The following is an 18,023-nucleotide window of genomic DNA, read 5'->3' as shown; positions in this document are numbered from 1 at the left end:
CCCCCCCACGGATTGACTGTTCCATCCATCTCATCACTGATTTGTCTGTCCCTCATTAATTTATAAAAGATGGCTGATGACATGCCATACCCCAACCTTAAGTAGGAAATCTATTTCCTTTCCCGTATTATCCCACCCAGCCAATGGCTGGGGCCGTGGCGCTTGGCTGGACGCCAGTAGCTAAGTCCTGTGAGGTAAAACGGTGTTTCTCGATTAAGTGGTGGGAGCTAGGGCAGAGGAAAGGATGCTGCAGCCAGAGCTAAGGAATGGCAGAGCCTGGGCTTCCGTCACAGGCTGAAGTACCCCGGGTGCGGTTGCTCTCCTGCCTTGGATCCATAGTAGACATCATGAATGAATGCACTCTCTTGAGTCCAGCCTCAGAATGCCTTGCAACTTAGAAACAGAGAATACAACTTACAAATAGAAATCGGGCCGAGAGTGGGGCAGAAGTCAGGAGTGGTAGTTCATTCATTAACACATAGTTTTTGAGCACTGAGTTCAAATAGGTCTCTGGGTTTAGAAGTGAGGGGGATCCGGGAAGCCCAGCGACACATGCTTTTCATTTAGCCCGCCCAACCTACCAAAAATATTATCTTTTCAACATGCAATCAGTATAAAAGTAGTAAGAAGCTACTTCACGGTATTGTTTTCATACGAAGTCTCTGGAAGTCAGGTATATTTTGCACTTACAGCCCGTGTACTGTTCAGCTCAAACTAGCCACACCGCAAGTTCTCAAAAGCCACACGGTGACGGCGCTGCTTTCAAGGTGCCACACCGATGACTCGGGGACACACCGAGCCTGCGGAGACTGAGAGGCTTAGCCCAGGGCGGGTGGCACAGCGGCGCGAGGAGACGCAAACCTCAGCGCGCGCCGCGAGCCGGGAGTCCTAGTCCACGCCCCTCTGCCGTGGGGTCCGACGGGACTTGTAGGCGTTGGCCTGCGGAGCGTGCCGGGAGTTGTAGTCCGCGCCCGCCTGCGGCGGCTCTGCGTATCATGGCGGGCTGCGCCGCGCTACCGCACTCTTCCGCTGGGCCGCAGAAAGTTTCGCTTCTGCCAAACTGTGGACCCACGAGCGCGTAAGTGCCGCGGGGGGCCGGCCGGACCTCGGGGGCGCCTGGGCCGCTGTCGGCCTCGGAGCGGAGAACTTCCCTCCCGACGCGGCTTGTCACCTGTTGCCCTCACCGTCCCCGCCCATCCCGGGTCTCCCCCTGACCCGGTCCGAGCCCTTGCCCTTGGCCAGAGGGCCGGGGAGGCACCTCTCGGTCCGCTGCTGAAACTGACCCTGGAGCCCTGGCTGGCTCTGGTGGTCAGTTGGAAAGACAGATCCCCAAACACCGGTTCCAGGACCCCCGAAAAGGAGCCCACCATATAGGAGTCTCAGAACAGCCCTTGGATCATTTAGGCACAGGAGGACAGGTCGTGGAGTTTCTGCCAGGATTGTCCGAGAGGCCACTGACTATAAGAAGCGAAGTTCCGGGCTCAGCCGGGCGGGGATAGCCCAGACGTTGTTTCTCCCTCCCTCCCGTAAGGGGACAGTTTGTTCATCCCGGGCCATCTTCGGGCCACGGCCCGTTCTCTTTACCTTGTGTTCAGGTGCAGGGGCTCAAAATAGTTCCCCCCCCCCCCCCCCCCCCCCGTGATCTTTCCTGAAACACCTGTGGATTTGGGATTGTCTGTGGTGTGGCTGCTTGGGACTTGCGCTAAAGAGTCCATGCTATTCGGAACCTCGGCTGGGGGATGTTCTAGGGGGAGGCCTGGATTTTATTTTTGTGTAAGGAAAGCGTGTGTGTGTGGTTGACACATTAACCACACGGCTCCCTGTTCTGTGCACATGTATCTTCTGATGCCCCTTGTCACTCTTCACAACTCCCACTGGCTGCCCCCTCCAGAAAAAAAAAAGCATTTACTGAAGCTGCTTGTGTCGGCCACAGCCTCTGCTCCTCTGCTTGTCTTTACCACGCCAGTTTCCTTTCCCACAGAGAAATGGGTCAGGGGCTCTTTGAGGGCAGAGGATCAGGCTGTAATCAGCTCACTGCCCTCCTGCCCCTGCAAGCCTTGTGGTCTCTGTAGCAAGCTTTACTCCCCTGCCATCTGCCTAATGCGGCTTCCCCTGCGTGTTGGTGCTAATAAAGAGCGGTCTCACTGAGGTTTTCTGCTTTCAGTGGCTCCCACCTTCCAAAGTGTGCCCATATCAAGTGGGCTCCACTGGACTTTCCCTTCTGTGACAGCTGCTATTCATAAATTACTGAATTCCCTGTACCAGTTGTGGGCCATTGTTCTTATCACCCTGGAAGCCAAAGTTAATTGTCTCAGTGATGGGAGTCGGCCTTCTTTGATTAAAGGGATCTGAGAAGCCTCTTTGCTTTAGGAAACAGGTTTTCTGCTTCTCTTACAAGTGTTCATCTCTGGGTTGTGCTTCCTTTAGTTTTTAAGTTATTTTTGGTATTTTATTAGGAAAATAGTGAAGCATAATCATTGAAAGAATTGTATAGTGAACATTGGTTCGCCTGTTAGAATCTACCAATAGTAACCAATAGTAAACCAATAGTTTACTTCAGTTATTTTTGTAGTTGTTTTAGTGTCAGTCCTCTGGCTGTTCCTTGGATGGTCTTTGCTCCGTGTGGCTGGTTTTGGGGCAAAAGCAGGAGATCAAGAGCCACACTTTAAACCACACTAGTCCTTTGGGGGCAGGAAGACACTTCCCGCCCACCCCCCCCACCAGATGTTTGCGATGAGAGAAACTACCCAAAAGAGATAAGATCAGAACATCTGATGACTTTGACCTGTGCTGGTCACCAAGGCTGTGGGCTGCTGCCTCCAGAACGCATAGTAGGCACTCAAGAAATGGCAGTCCCTCCCTTCCCTTGAGGGGAGAGGTTTGGCTGATGGGTAACCTGTGTTTTCTGGTGATTCCAAGGACAACTTGGGTGACTCCAGACTGGAATGTCCTTAAACACGAGGCAGAGGAAACGTGTTGTCTAGCTGTGGTCTCATGGTGAAAATCACTGATAGGAGCTCAGTGTCTGGGGCCACATTCCCTGGAGCAGCCTCAGGACACACAGCAGGTGAGGGTCAAAAACTGGTGCCTCGTGACCAGCCAGAGGCCTCCCGTGAGCAGAGATGAGGGGGGTCCAGCTGGTCAGCATCTGCTCACCTGGGCCTCAAAGTCATTGTGTTGCTCCAGAGATAAGCAAGACTCTCTATTTGTGATCTCATTGTCAGCTTGGAGATTTTTGCTTGTTTTTGTTTTTAAAGCTCTTGATTGGTATAAGGGCCTCTGAGCAACGAAATGGATCAGTAGTGTGGGTACTGAAATGTTTCCTTGGGTCTATATTATCCTCTTGCTGCTTGTAGACATATTGTTTGTCACCGTAACGTCCCTATAATAAGAGCTTCAGCCTCAGACCACGTGGGCTCATGGCTTTTATGAGATGAGGGTGGTTGAGCGGAGCTCCGTGGGGCAGGGGGGCATTTCCCCCTTTTCCACACGTTGCAGCCGGTCAGCCTGATGGTTTTCGTGACCACCAATGGTCTTCCACATTCACAAAGGCCTTTGTGGCATTTGAAAGACACCGAGCGCCTGTTTCTAGTTTGGCCAGATCCTGTTTCCAGGGATGAGGACATGTACATCAGTGTGGTTCTGAGGGGATCTGTGGTCTGGTTATAGTACGTCACCCTGCGGCTGTTCTGGGGCCCACGGGCAGGTCTGGCTAACCACCTCAGGAGCCTGGGGTACTGCATCCTTGACCTGGGGCAGAAAACCGAGCCTGTGGGATCCAGAAGAAAAACCTGAGCTGAAAAAGCAACCCAAGCAAGCTGTTGGTCTGCAGGGGGATAGGCCAGGAGGAGAATCCCTGTAGGAGGACCGGGGTGGGCTGGACAGCTGAACCAGATGTGGTGGTTTCACGAGGAGCCGGAAGGAATTTCCTCAAGCTGAACCTGCAGCCCCTTGGGCTTCTTCCAGGGCCGTCTGCAGCCTTGGTCAAGAGCAGGGAGGGGGCACTTGGAAGCCTCAACCGAAGTTAGCCACTGGGAACGTCTGCTCTTCTCCTCCCCTCCCTCCTCCTTGAGGAAGGTAAAGGGTAACCTTCCCACACTGCACACGGGGAAAAAAGCCCAAACAAACAAACAAACAGAAAACCAGGAAAAAGTAAAAAACCACAAACACCACACACAAGGTAGGAAAAGGTCAAATAACTTCCCCAGGACAGACAGATTTGCTAAAATTGCCTGAAAAGAGTTTGGTGAGCTAAACATAGCACAGTATCACCAACTGGGGAATGATCTTTATCGCATAATCCGTTGCACGTTAGGGAATGGAAATTTCACATTGACTAGTCCGATTCCAAAATCTGAATAAGGTCCAAATTGGCAAGCCTCCGCTACAGTTGGTAAAAGAGAAGACGGTTTTCTTGCCCAGCGCCAAGCCCCAGCCTCAGAGCCATCCTGGGTCTTGCTTGCCCTTCCTGTCTGCTAGCATGGCCCCACCCCCGAGCCCGTGTGCACCCGGGATGTTCCACTTTTCATCCAAACACGGCTGTGCTCAGACCCATCCATACTTCCCCTCTACCCTGGGAGTGTTCTGGTTGACGGTTCCAGATCAAAGTCCCAGGGATGCAGAGAGGAGAGGGCCTTGTGTGGGCTGGGTGAGTCGGGGAGGTGGCTGTAACGGCTGTGGCTATCCTTGACCAGATAGAGTGAAGGAGGCTTCTGGATAAGGCTGCCTCAGGCCAGAGCTGTGGGGCACACTTTCTCCCGTGGACACGCTTAATCCAGCCAGTCCCTAAATTACATTATTCCCTTTCTTCTTGGGATAGTAATGCTGTAATATTTCCACAGTAATGACGGTATAATGTCTATAATTACAAAGTACAAAAGTAATTTATGTCCAGTAAAGGAAACTTGAGAAATCAGAGAAATCGAATGTTTTGAAAATTTACCCACGTTTTCCTGCCATGGAAGGATAATTCTCATCATTTACACGTTGGTGCCTTTCTATGCCTAAAGTTTTTAGTTAGATCTGCGGAGTAAGAGACTACGGGTCCGGTTTTGTCTAACTGGTTCATTCATTCCCCAAGTAAGGTATTGAGGGCTCTCTAGGGGTCAGGACTGCACTCTGTGCTGGGGAGATGGTGAGTAGCAGTGGAGCTTACGGACTCATGGAGAAAACAGATTAAACGAGAAATGACCGTACGGGCGAATGGCCACAAACGTGGAAGAAAGGCAGTGGTGGCTTAGGATCCCGAGCAGCGTAGAACCTGGGGTCCCACGTGTTCTGTTCATCGAAGAACTTCTCAGGCCTCCGGTGACCTCTTTTTGGTCTATAAGCTTAGGAGGAGCTTTGCCCCTCTGGACGGGGGTTCCTTGAAGGCCAGTGCCCACTGGCCTTGTTCACGGCTGCGGCCCCTGCTCCTGGGTCAGGCCCGCCTCTTACCAGTGGTGCCCAACAAACCGCCCGGCAGGAGGTTTGTTGACACGTACGGGTTACAGTTGGCTTCTTCAAGGCTGTGTTTTTTGGCTACAGCATATTCCGGCAGAGATTCCGTTCATAATTCGTCATTGGCTGTGCTCGCCCCCTTGATACTCTGGTCAGGATTGTCCCCGCCCTGAGCATAGGATCTTGGAGCTCTGTGACGTTCTCCATGTGCATGGGGTTAGTGCTGTTCGGGGGCAGGAATACATAGATGCCCCAGATGGTGTCTCATGTTCGTGCAGCTGTTCCAGAGGCTGCCCAGAGCTTCCCACGTGCCGTCACCACCTCCCGGGCATTTCCTCTGGGCTCTCCGGTGACAAGGCCTCCGCCCTGCCGCCCCCGGTATGGGGGTGCGGCTCCTGCCAGAGCGGCCTGCCTTCCACCTTCCTGAAAGAGGTGGTTCGGTTTCCCCAGGCCCAGACCTCACACCCACAGGTCTCTCCGTCCTGCCTTCCTGGGCCAGTGGACGGGAACGGGGGGGCCAGTTTTGTGTGTGTCCCGGAGGCAGTGACCAAGAAACCCAGGATGGTTGCCGTTGGTGGGAGCGCGAGGGCCAAGAGAAAGTTCAAACAGTGATGGGCAACTCTCAAGCCCCCCTTCCCTTTAAGAAAGAAGAGTGTAAGCGAGAAGGAGTGTTTGGGGAAGGTGACCCAGGCCTGCAGTTGGTCAACACTTCAATTAGGTCCGAGGGGTTGGGCCGCCTCGTGAGGCTTTGTTCACAAGTGCTGTGACGTCTGCCCCTGAGCCGGCCTGTGACAAGCTTCTGAGCGTCGTCCTCGGCACCCTCTCGAAGCTCTGCTGAGGGCAGCCTGCTCCCCGACCCTTTTGTGTGGAGCCAGCAGGACCGCCGGGCCTTCGGAGCCCCAGGTACCGGCCAAGTGCCCCCCTTTCCAGGGGTGGCCACTACATGGATGCTGGTGGCTGTGCTCAACCAGACCGAGGCGATGGACTCTTCCAGAAAGGCTTTCTGCTTTCGGCCCATCTGAACCGTCCTTGCCAACGTGCTTTCCTGGTCGGGGTGGAATTCACAACTGGCATGCTCCACCTCATCTGGGAGTGGGGGCCCCTATCTGGGTCCCTTCTCAGCTAGCGGGTGAGGAGCAAGCACAGAACGTTCTGAAGACCAGGCAGGGTTGTCTTCCACGCCCCAAGCCTGCTCCCCCTCGGATCCTTCTTTCCTAATGTGACTAGTCAGTTTGCTGTAATTGCTCCTGCCAGAGCCAGTTTCTGGGCAACGTTAAGAGTATTAGTCATTTGCACCATAGCGTAAATAAGTTTATGTGAGCCGTTTGGTGTCTTTCTTTCTTAATCTGGGACTAGACTTCTGTCTCTATTGTTACGGCATCTGGGCAGACATAGGAGGAGTTTGGAGGTCGGGGAAGAGTTTTACCTCTACTATAATACCTAAGCCATGACTAGGAACTCAGGCAATAGTCCCGGGTGCATTTAGTCCCTTTTTCCACTTTACCAGGATATTGGATGCTTGCAGACATGCTGGATAAGCGTAAACATAATTTTGAGCTGTTGGCACGAGATTTCAATGTCCCCTCAAATTTTATAAAGTGAATTTCTCTGCCATTTGAAAGAGCTTGCCAGAGACAAGCGAGGGAGGTTTTTACAAGCCATGCAGCAAGGGCCCTGGGTTCATGGAGGCATGGGATACGCTCTTTGGGGCCCTCGCGAGGCGTGGGAGTCCTGGAGTCGTTCCCCTGGTGCTGAAGCAGCCGAGGCCGAGGCGGTGCAGACCGAAGCTCTCCGTGTCTCCTGAGTTAGGAGAGCAGCTGGCTGATGGCCTGTCGGGATCCTGCTGCTTCAGGCCATCTCTGCGATACCACAAGAAACAGATGGTCTGTGGTTGTCCCAGGTTCCAGGCACACAGCTTCTGGAACCCTAGGAATTTCCTGAGCGATGGGAGTGTCTTTTGTTCTGTGTGCCTCTTTTCAGCCAGCCACACTTGAGTTTATGCTAATAGGGTGACCCTCCTCAGCCCCTGGGATGGCTTCAGGGTGGGGGCTGGTTGCCTGAAGAGGCAACCATGTGATTAGAGGGTTGGAACTTTCAGCCCACCCCAGACCTCAGGGGAGTGGGCTGAAGAAGGAGTTAATTACCCAAGTCTGCGGAATGAGGCCTCCATGAAATCCCAAAGTGAGGGGGTCCTGCGAGGTGCTGCTGGGTGGGGAGCCCTGAGTGCATAGAAGCTTGGCAAACCTCAAACCAGCCCCCCGCCCCCCAACTCTGCGCCTCTCGTCTCTTCCGCCTGGCTGTTCCCAGATTGTATCTTTTAAGATAAACCAGTCATCTTAATGTTTTTCCAAATCTTGAGAGCTGTTCTAGCAAATTATGGAAGCTAAGGAGGGGATCGTGGGAATCCCCAATTTAGAGCCGCTTGGTCAGAAGTACGGGTAGCAGCCTGGGACTTGGGACCAGCGTCTGACAGCCAGGGCCGTCTTGTGGACAGAGCCCTTGACCTGTGGGGTCTGCACTGACTCCAGGTCACCAGTGTCAGAACTGAACCGAACTGGAGAACCCCCAGTCGGTGTCAGAACTGGTTATTGGTGTGGAAAAAAAGCCACATGACTGTTGTGTGGAGAGAGTGCCGCATTCTGTGTCTTCCGGTGGTTAATAATGACCTCAGACCAGGGAAGAGGGAGGGCAGACTGCTAAGAGCCGTCACCCCAAAGTTCAGGAAAAGAGCATTCCTATAGGAACCATGATCTTCCAAGGAAGCTCTGATTAACTGCCTGAAACCCTGTGAGGTGGGGGCACCTGGGTGGCTCAGTCGGTTGAACGTCTGACTTCAGCTCAGGTGGTGATCTCATGGTTCGTGGGTTCGAGCCCCAGGTCGGGCTCTGTGCTGACAGCTCGGAGCCTGGAGTCTGCTTCGGATTCTGTGTGTCCCTCTCTCTCTGCCCTTCCCCCTCTGGTACGGTGTCTCTCTCCGTCTCAAAAATAAATAAATGTTAAGAAAAACAAAAGAAACCCCTGTGAGGTGGGACCCCCATCCTCGGTGGGGAAGCCCACCGCGACCTTCAGGTCCAGCAGCCGGTTCTCTTGGAGCACATTACCTGGGTGGTGACTCAGGCTTTCCGGAAAAGCAGCTTGTGTAATCAGCAGCTGGGCACAGCTCACCCCGTGACCCGGGAACTTGGCATCAGCTGAGCGCGCTCCGAGGGTCAGGCGGAGGCGGCCTTGCCCGGCCGTGCGGACACAGGGCCGTCTCCCCAGAGTCCCCGCACGTCTCAAAGGAGCACGTTTCTGTCGAGGCTCATGACGCCAGGCCTCAGAGACGGCTGGTCCCCAGTGTCCGGGTGTCTACCCAGTCGGAGCCTGCATTAAACCCCGAAGTGAGGGGGTCCTGCGAGGTGCTGCTGGGTGGGAAGCCCTGAGGGCGTAGAAGCTTCGCAAACCTCGAACCAGCTGCCACCCCCCCCCCCCCCCAACTCTGCGCCTCTTGTCTCTTCCGCCTGGCTGTTCCCAGATTGTATCTTTTAAGATAAACCAGTCATCTTAATGTTTTTTCCAAATCTTGAGAGCTGTTCTAGCAAATTATGGAGCCTAACTCAGAATCTGCCCTCTTCCACGAGTCGGGTCTCGGCCTGGTCTGAAGCGTGCACACAGGCCCAGGGCCTTTGAGGACTTGGGTGTCTGTCATTTTCCTCTGAGCGTCTTTCTCCCAGGAACGACAAGGCTGTCCATTGACAACAGCCAAATGAGAGGAATTTCGGGAGAGAAGCAGCCTCCATGCTCGCTGACCCCCTTCCCCCCCCCCCCCCCATCCCGGTGCCCTTTCCTCCTTGGGTCTCTTCAAAAGACCTCATCCTCATTTTTCAGGCCTGGCACACCTCGGTTGCCCCCGCCTCTCACCCTCTCCCTCCCCCAAGTGGAATTAATTTTCCCTTCCTGAGGCCCCACGGCATCTTCCTAAATTCGTCACAGTGCGGCCTTTTTTGTTGAGATACAATCTGCAGTCTGTGGGTTTTGACAAACGTATGTTTGTCAGATACGTACGGTCATGTAACCACCACCACGGGCAAGACACGGAACAGAACTGCCGCCCCCCCCCCAATTTCTGCCGACTCTTGTAGTCATGCCCCCCCTTCACCGCCACCCCCTCCCGCCCAGGCCCTGGCAGCCACCGCTGTGACCTCTCCCCCACGTTTTGCCTTTGCGAGAATATCATGCAAATGGAATCATAAAAGACATAGCCTTTTCCGTCTGGCTGTTTTCGCTCAGCAGGAAGCATCTGTTGTACATGTCCATGGCCCAACCCTTTCATCGCTGAGTACCCGTCGCTTTTTATTCCCATCTCTGCATGGAGCTCTTCTGCCGTGTCCAGATAGCGGGATATTTTTCTGTCTGTCTGCTTGGTGCACGGCCGAGCTCCACCAGGGTTAGACCGTGCCTCACGTGCGTCCGTGTCCCCAGCCTGTGCATGGAAGGAACTTGACACAGCATGGTGTCGGGGCAGCTGTGCATCGACAGTGCAGACCCCGGACTCTCTCTACCTCTCCGGGAGGGGCAGCGTGCCCACTGAGGCATCGGAGCCCCTGCAGAAGCCCGGCTGAGCCTGGGTTCTGGCTCTCCTCAGGGCCCTGGCTGGCCCCTGCTCAGGCTCTGTGCTCAGCAGGTGGCCCGGAGAGCCGCCTAAGGATGGGCAGGCTGCCTTCTCGAAACCCACTCCCACCCTCGGTGTAGTGTCTGTGGCGGACAGGGGGGTATCTAATACCTCTTAAGGGGCTTTGGAGGGCTCTCTGTGGACCCCCTGCCTCTCTTGGGCTCCATGTCAGGAATCGCTGGGAGTGTGGTTTTGGTGTGTGCCTGTCTCATTCCTCCGAGGCCAGAGAAGCCCTCTTTGGGCCTTGTTTGCACTGAGTCCCAGCTGTGCCAGCTTGTTAGTTAAAAATAGGCCAAGGCATATCCGCCCTGTGACAGGCCCTTCTTGCTTCCGGCTCACGCTGGAATGCTTATGTAAATATTTGGAGGAACTTGAAACCTGGGACTGTTTCTATTCCAGAGTCATATTGCCTGGACTCTTGGAGCGGGAAGGGGACTAGGGCTGGGGGAAAGGGAGGGCCAGCACGTGTGAGAAACACTCAGGGTGGCGGCACGTTATTTGGGAGACGCTGGAGTTCAAGGCGGTTCCTAGAAGCCCGCGGAAGGGGTTGGCCATTTGCAGTAGGGACGATGCTGAGCTGAAGATCCACAGGGTTTGAATCAGACTGACCAGGGCCCAGACCACGATTCTCCCCTTATTGGCCCACGGCCTTAGGCGAGTTATGTGGCTTCTCCAGCTGGTGTTCTCTACCCCACTAAGGCGGTTGTGGGATGAAATGATCACGCGTGTAAAGCCCCTATCAGGACCCAGCGCGTAGCACACAGTAGGCCCTCACTCAGTGGTGGCTGCTCTGGCTTCCTCTAGCCTCGCCACCTGCTTTTGCCAACAAGCATGACACAACCTGGCGTTGGACGTCTATGAATTGGAGATGCCCAATTCTTTTTTTTTAAATTGTTTTTGATGTTTATTTATTTTTGAGAGAGAGAGAGAGAGAGAGAGAGAGAGAGGGCGCGTGCATGTGTGAGCAAGCTGGGGAGGAGCAGAGAGAGAGGGAGACACGGAATCCGAAGCAGGCTCCAGGCTCCGAGCCGTCAGCCCAGAACCCAACGCGGGACTCAAACTCACAAACCTCGAGATCATGACCTGAGCCAAAGTCGTATGTTTAACTGACTGAGCCACTCAGGCGCCCCTAGAGACGTCCATTTCTGACGTTCCTTCTGTAGAAGGGACACTGGAGCGTCCCCGTGCATACCCACACTTGTCTCCAGTGCCACTCGTGTGTCCTCACCTCTGCTGGTCTTCAGCCACTACCGTGTCCTTAAATCACTTTAGCAGCTGCCCGAGCAGGGCTGGTAACTCAGGACTCACCAGCTGCAAGAGGACTGTAACCAAGCTTAAAATAGAGCCGTGTCCCTTGACTGGACCGAGGGTTGCCCGGGCCCCCGATGCAGGCCAGGCGGCGTCTACACAGCCAGGCCGAGCTGGGTTCTGGGCAGCTGGAGCTGCTGAGCCCCCACGAGCGAGCTGCTTCCCCCACAAGGCAAGCCTGGCTTTCTTTGGTCCCGAAGCCCCAGGGCTCCTCAGCCTCTCGCCTCCACCGCCACCGGCCAGACGCCAGACGTTACTAACTGTTGGTCAGAGGAAGCCAGCCTGGGGAGGACAGGGGGCCGGGCGTGGGGGAGACAGGGGTCTGGTGGTGGCCGGCACCATCAGCTTAGCAGGCCGTCTGAATGTGGGTTGGGCTGGGTCTGGCCTCCCCAGGGTGACGGGAGCCCCTGGGAGGCATTTCTCAAGGTGGAAGGAGGGTGAGGCAGTCGTGCCTAAGAGCGGAGAAGAGGAGAGACGCTCAGTGAATCATGCTGTTTGGTTGAACCTATCGCCTTTTAAGCCCCAATCCAGGTCATTGTGTCTGAATAGAAGTGTGTCAGAAGCCAGCCAGGGAATGCCCACCGGGCAAGGCCCACACAGAAAGGTCAAGCCCTTTCCGCTGAGAGAAGACACCCAGATGGGGCGACTTTGGGCCCCGGGGCATGCCCCTCTCATCCTGTCTTCATGTTGTGTCTGTCACTGAGCCCTCCACGGCCTCCCTCTCCCTCTCCAGGTGTCACCATGGAGTCTGACCTCTGCTGAGCGGACCCAGGCGGGAGGCGCACAGCCGAGAGAGGCGGCCCGCAGCCAGTGGCCATGGCCTCCCCCATCGCAGAGAGCCAGCTGCAGAGAATCATCCGCGATTTGCAAGGTGCCGTTGGGGAGGGGACACGCCAGGCTTGGCTGTGGGGGAGCTGGGCCGTGCTCCTGCCGCCCTCTCATCCTCGTCACACGGGGTGTAACTGGAGCCCTCGGGACACATCGCGTGGAGGTGTTTGGGGCTTGGGTGTCCGCCCTGTGTCAGGCGGGGGCGGCTGGCCCGGGCCTCCTGTCAGGGCCCTGGGAAGCCAGTTTGTCAACAAAATCCAATACCGTTTTCTTTCTTCTTCTTTTTTTAAAAAAAAATTTTTTTTTTTTTTTTTTATGTTTGTTTATTTCTGAGACAGAGACAGAGCATGAGCGGGGGAGGGGCGGAGAGAAAAGGAGACACAGAATCGGAAGCCAGCTCCAGGCTCCGAGCTGTCAGCACAGAGCCCGACGCGGGGCTCGAACCCACAAACCATGAGATCGTGACCTGAGCCGAAGTCGGTCGCTCAACCGACCGAGCCACCCAGGCGCCCCAAGCCAATACCCTTTCCTGGGCCGGGGTCTGCTTTCAGTTCGTGTGGGCGTGAGTGCTACAAGCCCCCTGTTCGGTCTGGCGGAATCTCGGGCCTCCGGGCCGCGATGGAGTTGGCCCATTTGGGGAGGCCGCGTTCTCCCTGCCTCAGCAGGATGGCCAGACACCCGTCTCTCTTGTTTTGTTGTCCTACCCAGTCCTGGCGGGCGGACAGCCTGTCTCCTGTGATGCACTGCAGTTCTGGGCCCGCCGCCTCCCGGACGCCCCTGAGCTCAGCGCAGGGACGAGACTCGTAGCTCCCGTGTCCCTGTCCCTGGAGAAGGGCTGGGGACGGTGCACGTGGAGTGAGGCAGGCTCGGGGGAGGAGCCGACCGCTTTCTCTCCCGGCTGCAGAGTCTAGGGACCGAGCTCACCCTTTTAGGTGACGTGCCGAGGGTCAGGAGTTGGGCAAGCTTCCCGCCCGCCTGAGCTCACCGGGGCTGGTCCGGACGGGTCTTCGGAGCTCCCGCGCGGTTGCTTACAGACAGTCTGAAGCTGACCGCCTCTAACAGGTCACGGAGATGACGGTGACGCCGTCCTGAGTCAGGTTCCTACCTGCGAGCACAGTGATGAGCAGCCGCGGTCTGTCACACCCAGGGCCGCTGGGCTAGTGGCGGCCGCAGCACGCTTCTCACCCTGCTGGTCAAAGGTCAGTGAGAGAAAAGTCGGTCAGGCTTGCCTCCCATTGGTGTAGCACTTCGGGCCTCGAATAAGCCGAGACTCACATGGCATTCCACACGTGCCAGGCCTTACGTTAGTAGTCCGTTATGTCCTCACGTTTGGTCTGTGAGGTAGGAACCATTATCCCCATTCTACAGATGCAGAGAGGGGCACAGAGAGGTTAAGTGACTTGCCTAAGGTCACACATCCAGTCGGGCAGAGCCTGGGTTTGCATACACACCAGGTGTCAGAGTGTACACTCTTAACCACACCAGCCTACTTCCAGCTAAAACGGTAGATGGTTTTTCTCCTTCAGCCTAAACACACACACATACACACACACACGCAGAGAAAGCGAAATGACAGGCCCTGCAAATCTGAGTTCACCACTGGCCTTGAGAAGTTTCTCCACAAAGGAGGCCACCTTTTCTGCGTGTCAGTCTCTGGTTCTCCAGCATCACTTTGGGACCCAGGGGTCTTTATTGGGAGGGAAGAGAGGACCCCTGCTAGAGCCTCTGGTCCAGGGAGGGGGCCAGACATTGGCACTTGTTCACGTACCCTTTCCCACCCTTGTCCCGACTGTTCTGGTCATCTCTGGCATCCCAAGGCCATCTGACCCGCCCGCTGAGCACTTGGAAACACCACTTTCTCAAGACCCTTCCCTTGCATCTGTTGGTAACTGTCTTCATCGGCACACGACAGATCTTCAGCATCTAGCATGGGAGTGGAACGTCCCCAGGCGAGGGGTCCTTGGGCAGTGCACAGCCTTCGTGCCTGCACAGGGCAGCCCACTCGTCCTCCTGGGGACAGCACTGACGAGGGCTTTGGGGTCAGCTCCTGGCTCTGCCTTTTAACCCTGGAAGATGTGGGATGAGTCCCGTCACCTTTCCGAGGTCCCGTTGCTTTCTTTGTGCGCGAGGTCAGTGCGACGGTAACACCCACTTCTCAAGATTGTTGGCAGACACAGATGTATAATTCACATAAAACTAAGATTATCCCTAAGTAATGCATTTGGATTATCAGAGATTAGAGCGGCAAACTTCGTATTTCATACCCAAGCCTCCTCCTTTCAAAATTTCAGGAGTTCCCAGATAAGGTTGTAAGCGTTAATCCAGGCTGAGTGATGGAGGGGGGAAAGGCTTGTGCCTTCCCTGGTCCCCGGCCCTCCCCCGGCTCTCAAAGCCAGCCGCGGCCAACACTTCTAGAGGGTGCCACTGGACGGCAGTCACTTGTGACAATTAGTCCCAAGAGCCTGTCTTTGCCCTTTGCTGACCTCTGCCTGAGGGGTCGGTAGCAATTGCATTTTAGCGGCTCGGGCTCAGCTTCAGTGCCGGGCAGGCCTGCTTTCCAGCCGTGGTGCCTGGGAGCTCCTGTTCCTTACAAAGAAGGAAGGTCGCAGGGGAAGGTCGTTTTGTCCAGCGGGCCCCAGCCATCTAGCTGGGGGCGCTTTGCCCAGTGTCTACACCAAACACAGCTTCTCACAGTCTCTCTGTCCCACAGCAGAGGCCGTAAATGAGAGTCAAGGTGGTTTTCCTTTCTTTGTGCACAGGGAGGTCAGTTCTCTCAGAAGTGGAGGGGCGAGCCCCGGAGTCAGAAAGCCCTTGAGAAGACCAGGGTGCTCATTCCAGCTCTGCTGTTCTTTGGCGAGTGCTCTGACTTCCCCAGGGGCTCCTTATCCGCCAACAGGGATGATGATATCAGCCTTCATCAGTCTTTTTTTTTTTTTTTTAATTAAAAAAAATGTTTATTTTGAGAGAGAGAGAGAGGGAAAGAACAGGAGTGGGGAGGGACAGAGAGCGAGAGAGAAAGGGAATCCCGAGCAGGCTCCGTGCTGTCAGCACAGAGCCCGACGTGAGGCTCGATCTCACGGACCGTGAGATCATGACTGGAGCCGAAATCAAGAGTCAGACGCTTCACCGATGGAACCACCCAGGCGCCCCATCAGCCTTCATCATTCTTTAAGTTTTTTTGTTTTTGTTTTTTCACATTTTAACAGTTTGGAAATTGGGATCACTTTAAGACCAGCTGCGTGTTGGGTTTGTCAAAACAAAACAACCCTGCCCCTCAGTGCCATATTCAGTGAGAAGGCCGTGCAAAGGCCTGGCCCCTGAGGGACCCTCAGCTCCCAGAAGCAGGTGTCGTCGTCGTTCTTGGGATTGTTCTCTTATTTGCACGTTCTGGGGCTTCTTGAAGCCGGGACTTATCCTGTACTGAGCAGTAGGGTTCTGGGGAAGAACGACAAGGGACGTGGCCGGAATGAAGGGCAAAGCTTCCTGGAAGTCACCGGCAGGGGCCTGCTGAGTGACCCGTGCACATAGCAAACATGTGTTGCATGCATATTACAGGCCTACGTGGTGGAGGCCTACAGGGATGGCCGAGAAGTGTGCCCCATCAGGGAGCTGTTCTAGAATACCTACCTGGGGGCTCTCAGGCCACCCGGACGCCTTCAGGCCCGGCATTACATCCGTCCAGCGTTTCATATCGCTTTTTGTTTCCAAGGTGCTCTGCCATCATCGACCACTTGCTTCTCGCGCGTCCTGGGGTTATTCTGTTTCTCCCTCCGAGGTCAGTTACGCGTTCCTGTTTGTTGTCTTAAAGATGCCGTGACAGAGCTAAGCAAAGAATTTAAGGAAGCAGGGGAGCCCATCACGGATGACAGCACCAGCTTACACAAGTTTTCTTATAAACTCGAGTATCTCCTTCAAGTAAGTGACTCCCTTACCATGTTGATTTCTGCTCTGTTCTGTTTCTCTCTTGCGTGACTCATCAGCCTTCAGGATGTGGGTTAGACAGCTCTGTGGAGCCATCAAGCCCTGCTGGTTAGACTGAAAGTCCGTGCAGTCCCCGGCGAGAGCTTGAGCCTCCCAAGTGCAAGCCTCTGAAAAGGCAGAATGTTGCCCCTTAGGATGATTGTAGGAATCAAGAACATTCTTTAGAGATTTAGGTCATCTTAAGGCAGGTCATGAGGTCACTGGATAGCAGGGATCTTCACTTTAGGGCAGTCACAGACCCCTTTGAGAGTCTAGTTAAAAGCTGTGGAATCTGTCCCCAGGCAGACGTGCGTTGCATGCACACCCAGTCACACGTTCTCCACACTGAAGATGATCCAGAAGCCCCCGTTTTAGATCCTTGTTGCTCAAAGTGTGGCCCACAGACCAGCAGCAGCAGCATCACCTGGGAGCAAGTTAGAAATGTATTCTCAGTTCCCGCCCTGACCTGCTGAATCGGGATCTCTGAGGTCAACCCAGGAAGTTTTGTTTGAAGTTGCTCACAGTGTGATGCTTCTGTCCGCTTGGTTCAAGAAACGCAGATCTCGGGGCGCCTGGGTGGCTCAGTCGGTTGGGCGGCCGACTTCGGCTCAGGTCATGATCTCACAGTCCGTGAGTTCGAGCCCCACATCAGGCTCTGTGCTGACAGCTCAGGGCCTGGAGCCTGTTTCAGATTCTGTGTTTCCCTCTCGCTGACCCTCCCCTGTTCATGCTCTGTCTCTCTCTGTCTCAAAAATAAATAAAACGTTAAAAAAAAATTAAAAAAAAAAAAAAAAAAGAAACGCAGATCTACAGGGGCGCCTGGGTGGCTCAGTTGGTTAAGTGTCCAACTTTGGCCCAGGTTGAGATGTCAGAATTTGTGAGTTCAAGCCCTGCGTCGGGCTCTGTGCTGACAGCTTGGAGCCTGGAGGCTGCTTCAGATTCTGTGTCTCCCCCTCTCTCTGCCCCCCGCCCCATGCGCTGTCTCTCAAAAATAAACAAAACATTAAAAGAAAAAAAAAAAACACAACCACACAGATCTAGAGAACTCTGCAGATGTGGAAAACCACAGGCAATCACAGAGGGCAGGAAGGAAGTGGACCAAAATGTTAACAGAAGTTCTCCGAGGGACAGGGCATTGGGCATTATAGTTTTTCTTTTTCTTTTTTTTTTAGTTTTATCCAGATTTTCTAACGATTTATCGGTCTTACTTCCATAACCAGAAAAACTACTACAAAATGCTATGTTATAGAAAGACGCACCTTTATCATTCCGAACACCCTAAGTTTGCAACGTCACATCCTACCAGAGCCTGTGTAAGGGATGAGAGCCTGCTGGGGCCTGGGGAGAGAGGCCCCAGCGTGCTAGAAGAGTTTACCTTTCGCCTGCCTTTTCAACTGGTTCTGGTTCACGTTGGGAAATGATTTACGGACCTTCTTTGTTTTCAGTTAGGTTTTAGTTTTGGATTTGAAATGACTCAGAGCCAGCATCAATTTGAACTTAACTGCACGCATATTAAAACAGTGTTGGAACTTGAGTAACTGGGATGAGATGTCACCAACCCATTTCCCTGCGTTGAGACCAAGTTGACCCTCATGTGTTGCCCTGAAGACTTTCCACTTGTATTTCTTCATCCTGTGTTACTAAGCCCCCTTCGGTGGTCTTCCTCCCCACAAGGTGCACAGAGGGGTTACCTTTTTTGGGGGGGGGGGCTGTTATTCCTAAATCTCACCAGTTGTGTGGACTTGAGCCGGCCACCTAACCTCTCCTAGCCTCTGTTTCCTCATCCATAAATTGGAGATTAAAACACCCTCCTTTGCCAATGAAGGGCCTTGCCCAG

General features: G+C 54.5%; 1 protein-coding gene across 2 annotated transcripts in view; it reads left to right on the top strand.

The window, feature by feature from the left end:
* Nucleotides 1–956: 956 nt before the first annotated feature.
* The window catches only part of FYCO1 (FYVE and coiled-coil domain autophagy adaptor 1), a 74,748-nt gene continuing 57,681 nt past the window's right edge, over nt 957–18,023 (top strand). Inside the window, exons 1-3 of one of the 2 annotated variants that reach the window (XM_060630811.3) lie at nt 957–1,078; nt 12,132–12,269; nt 16,035–16,141. In XM_060630811.3, the coding sequence (XP_060486794.2) occupies nt 12,215–12,269; nt 16,035–16,141 (162 nt within the window). In that variant the 5' untranslated portion in view covers nt 957–1,078; nt 12,132–12,214. Of the gene's footprint in view, nt 1,079–11,441; nt 11,571–12,131; nt 12,270–16,034; nt 16,142–18,023 lie in introns of those variants that run through there. The other variant, XM_060630812.3, reaches the window with a different exon arrangement.

Source organism: Panthera onca, chromosome A2 (assembly GCF_046562875.1).
Source record: "Panthera onca isolate mPanOnc1 chromosome A2, mPanOnc1 haplotype 2, whole genome shotgun sequence".
NCBI lineage: Eukaryota > Metazoa > Chordata > Mammalia > Carnivora > Felidae > Panthera > Panthera onca.
The sequence above is the reverse complement of the archived record's forward strand: the minus strand, read 5'-3'. Positions and strand labels throughout refer to the sequence as shown.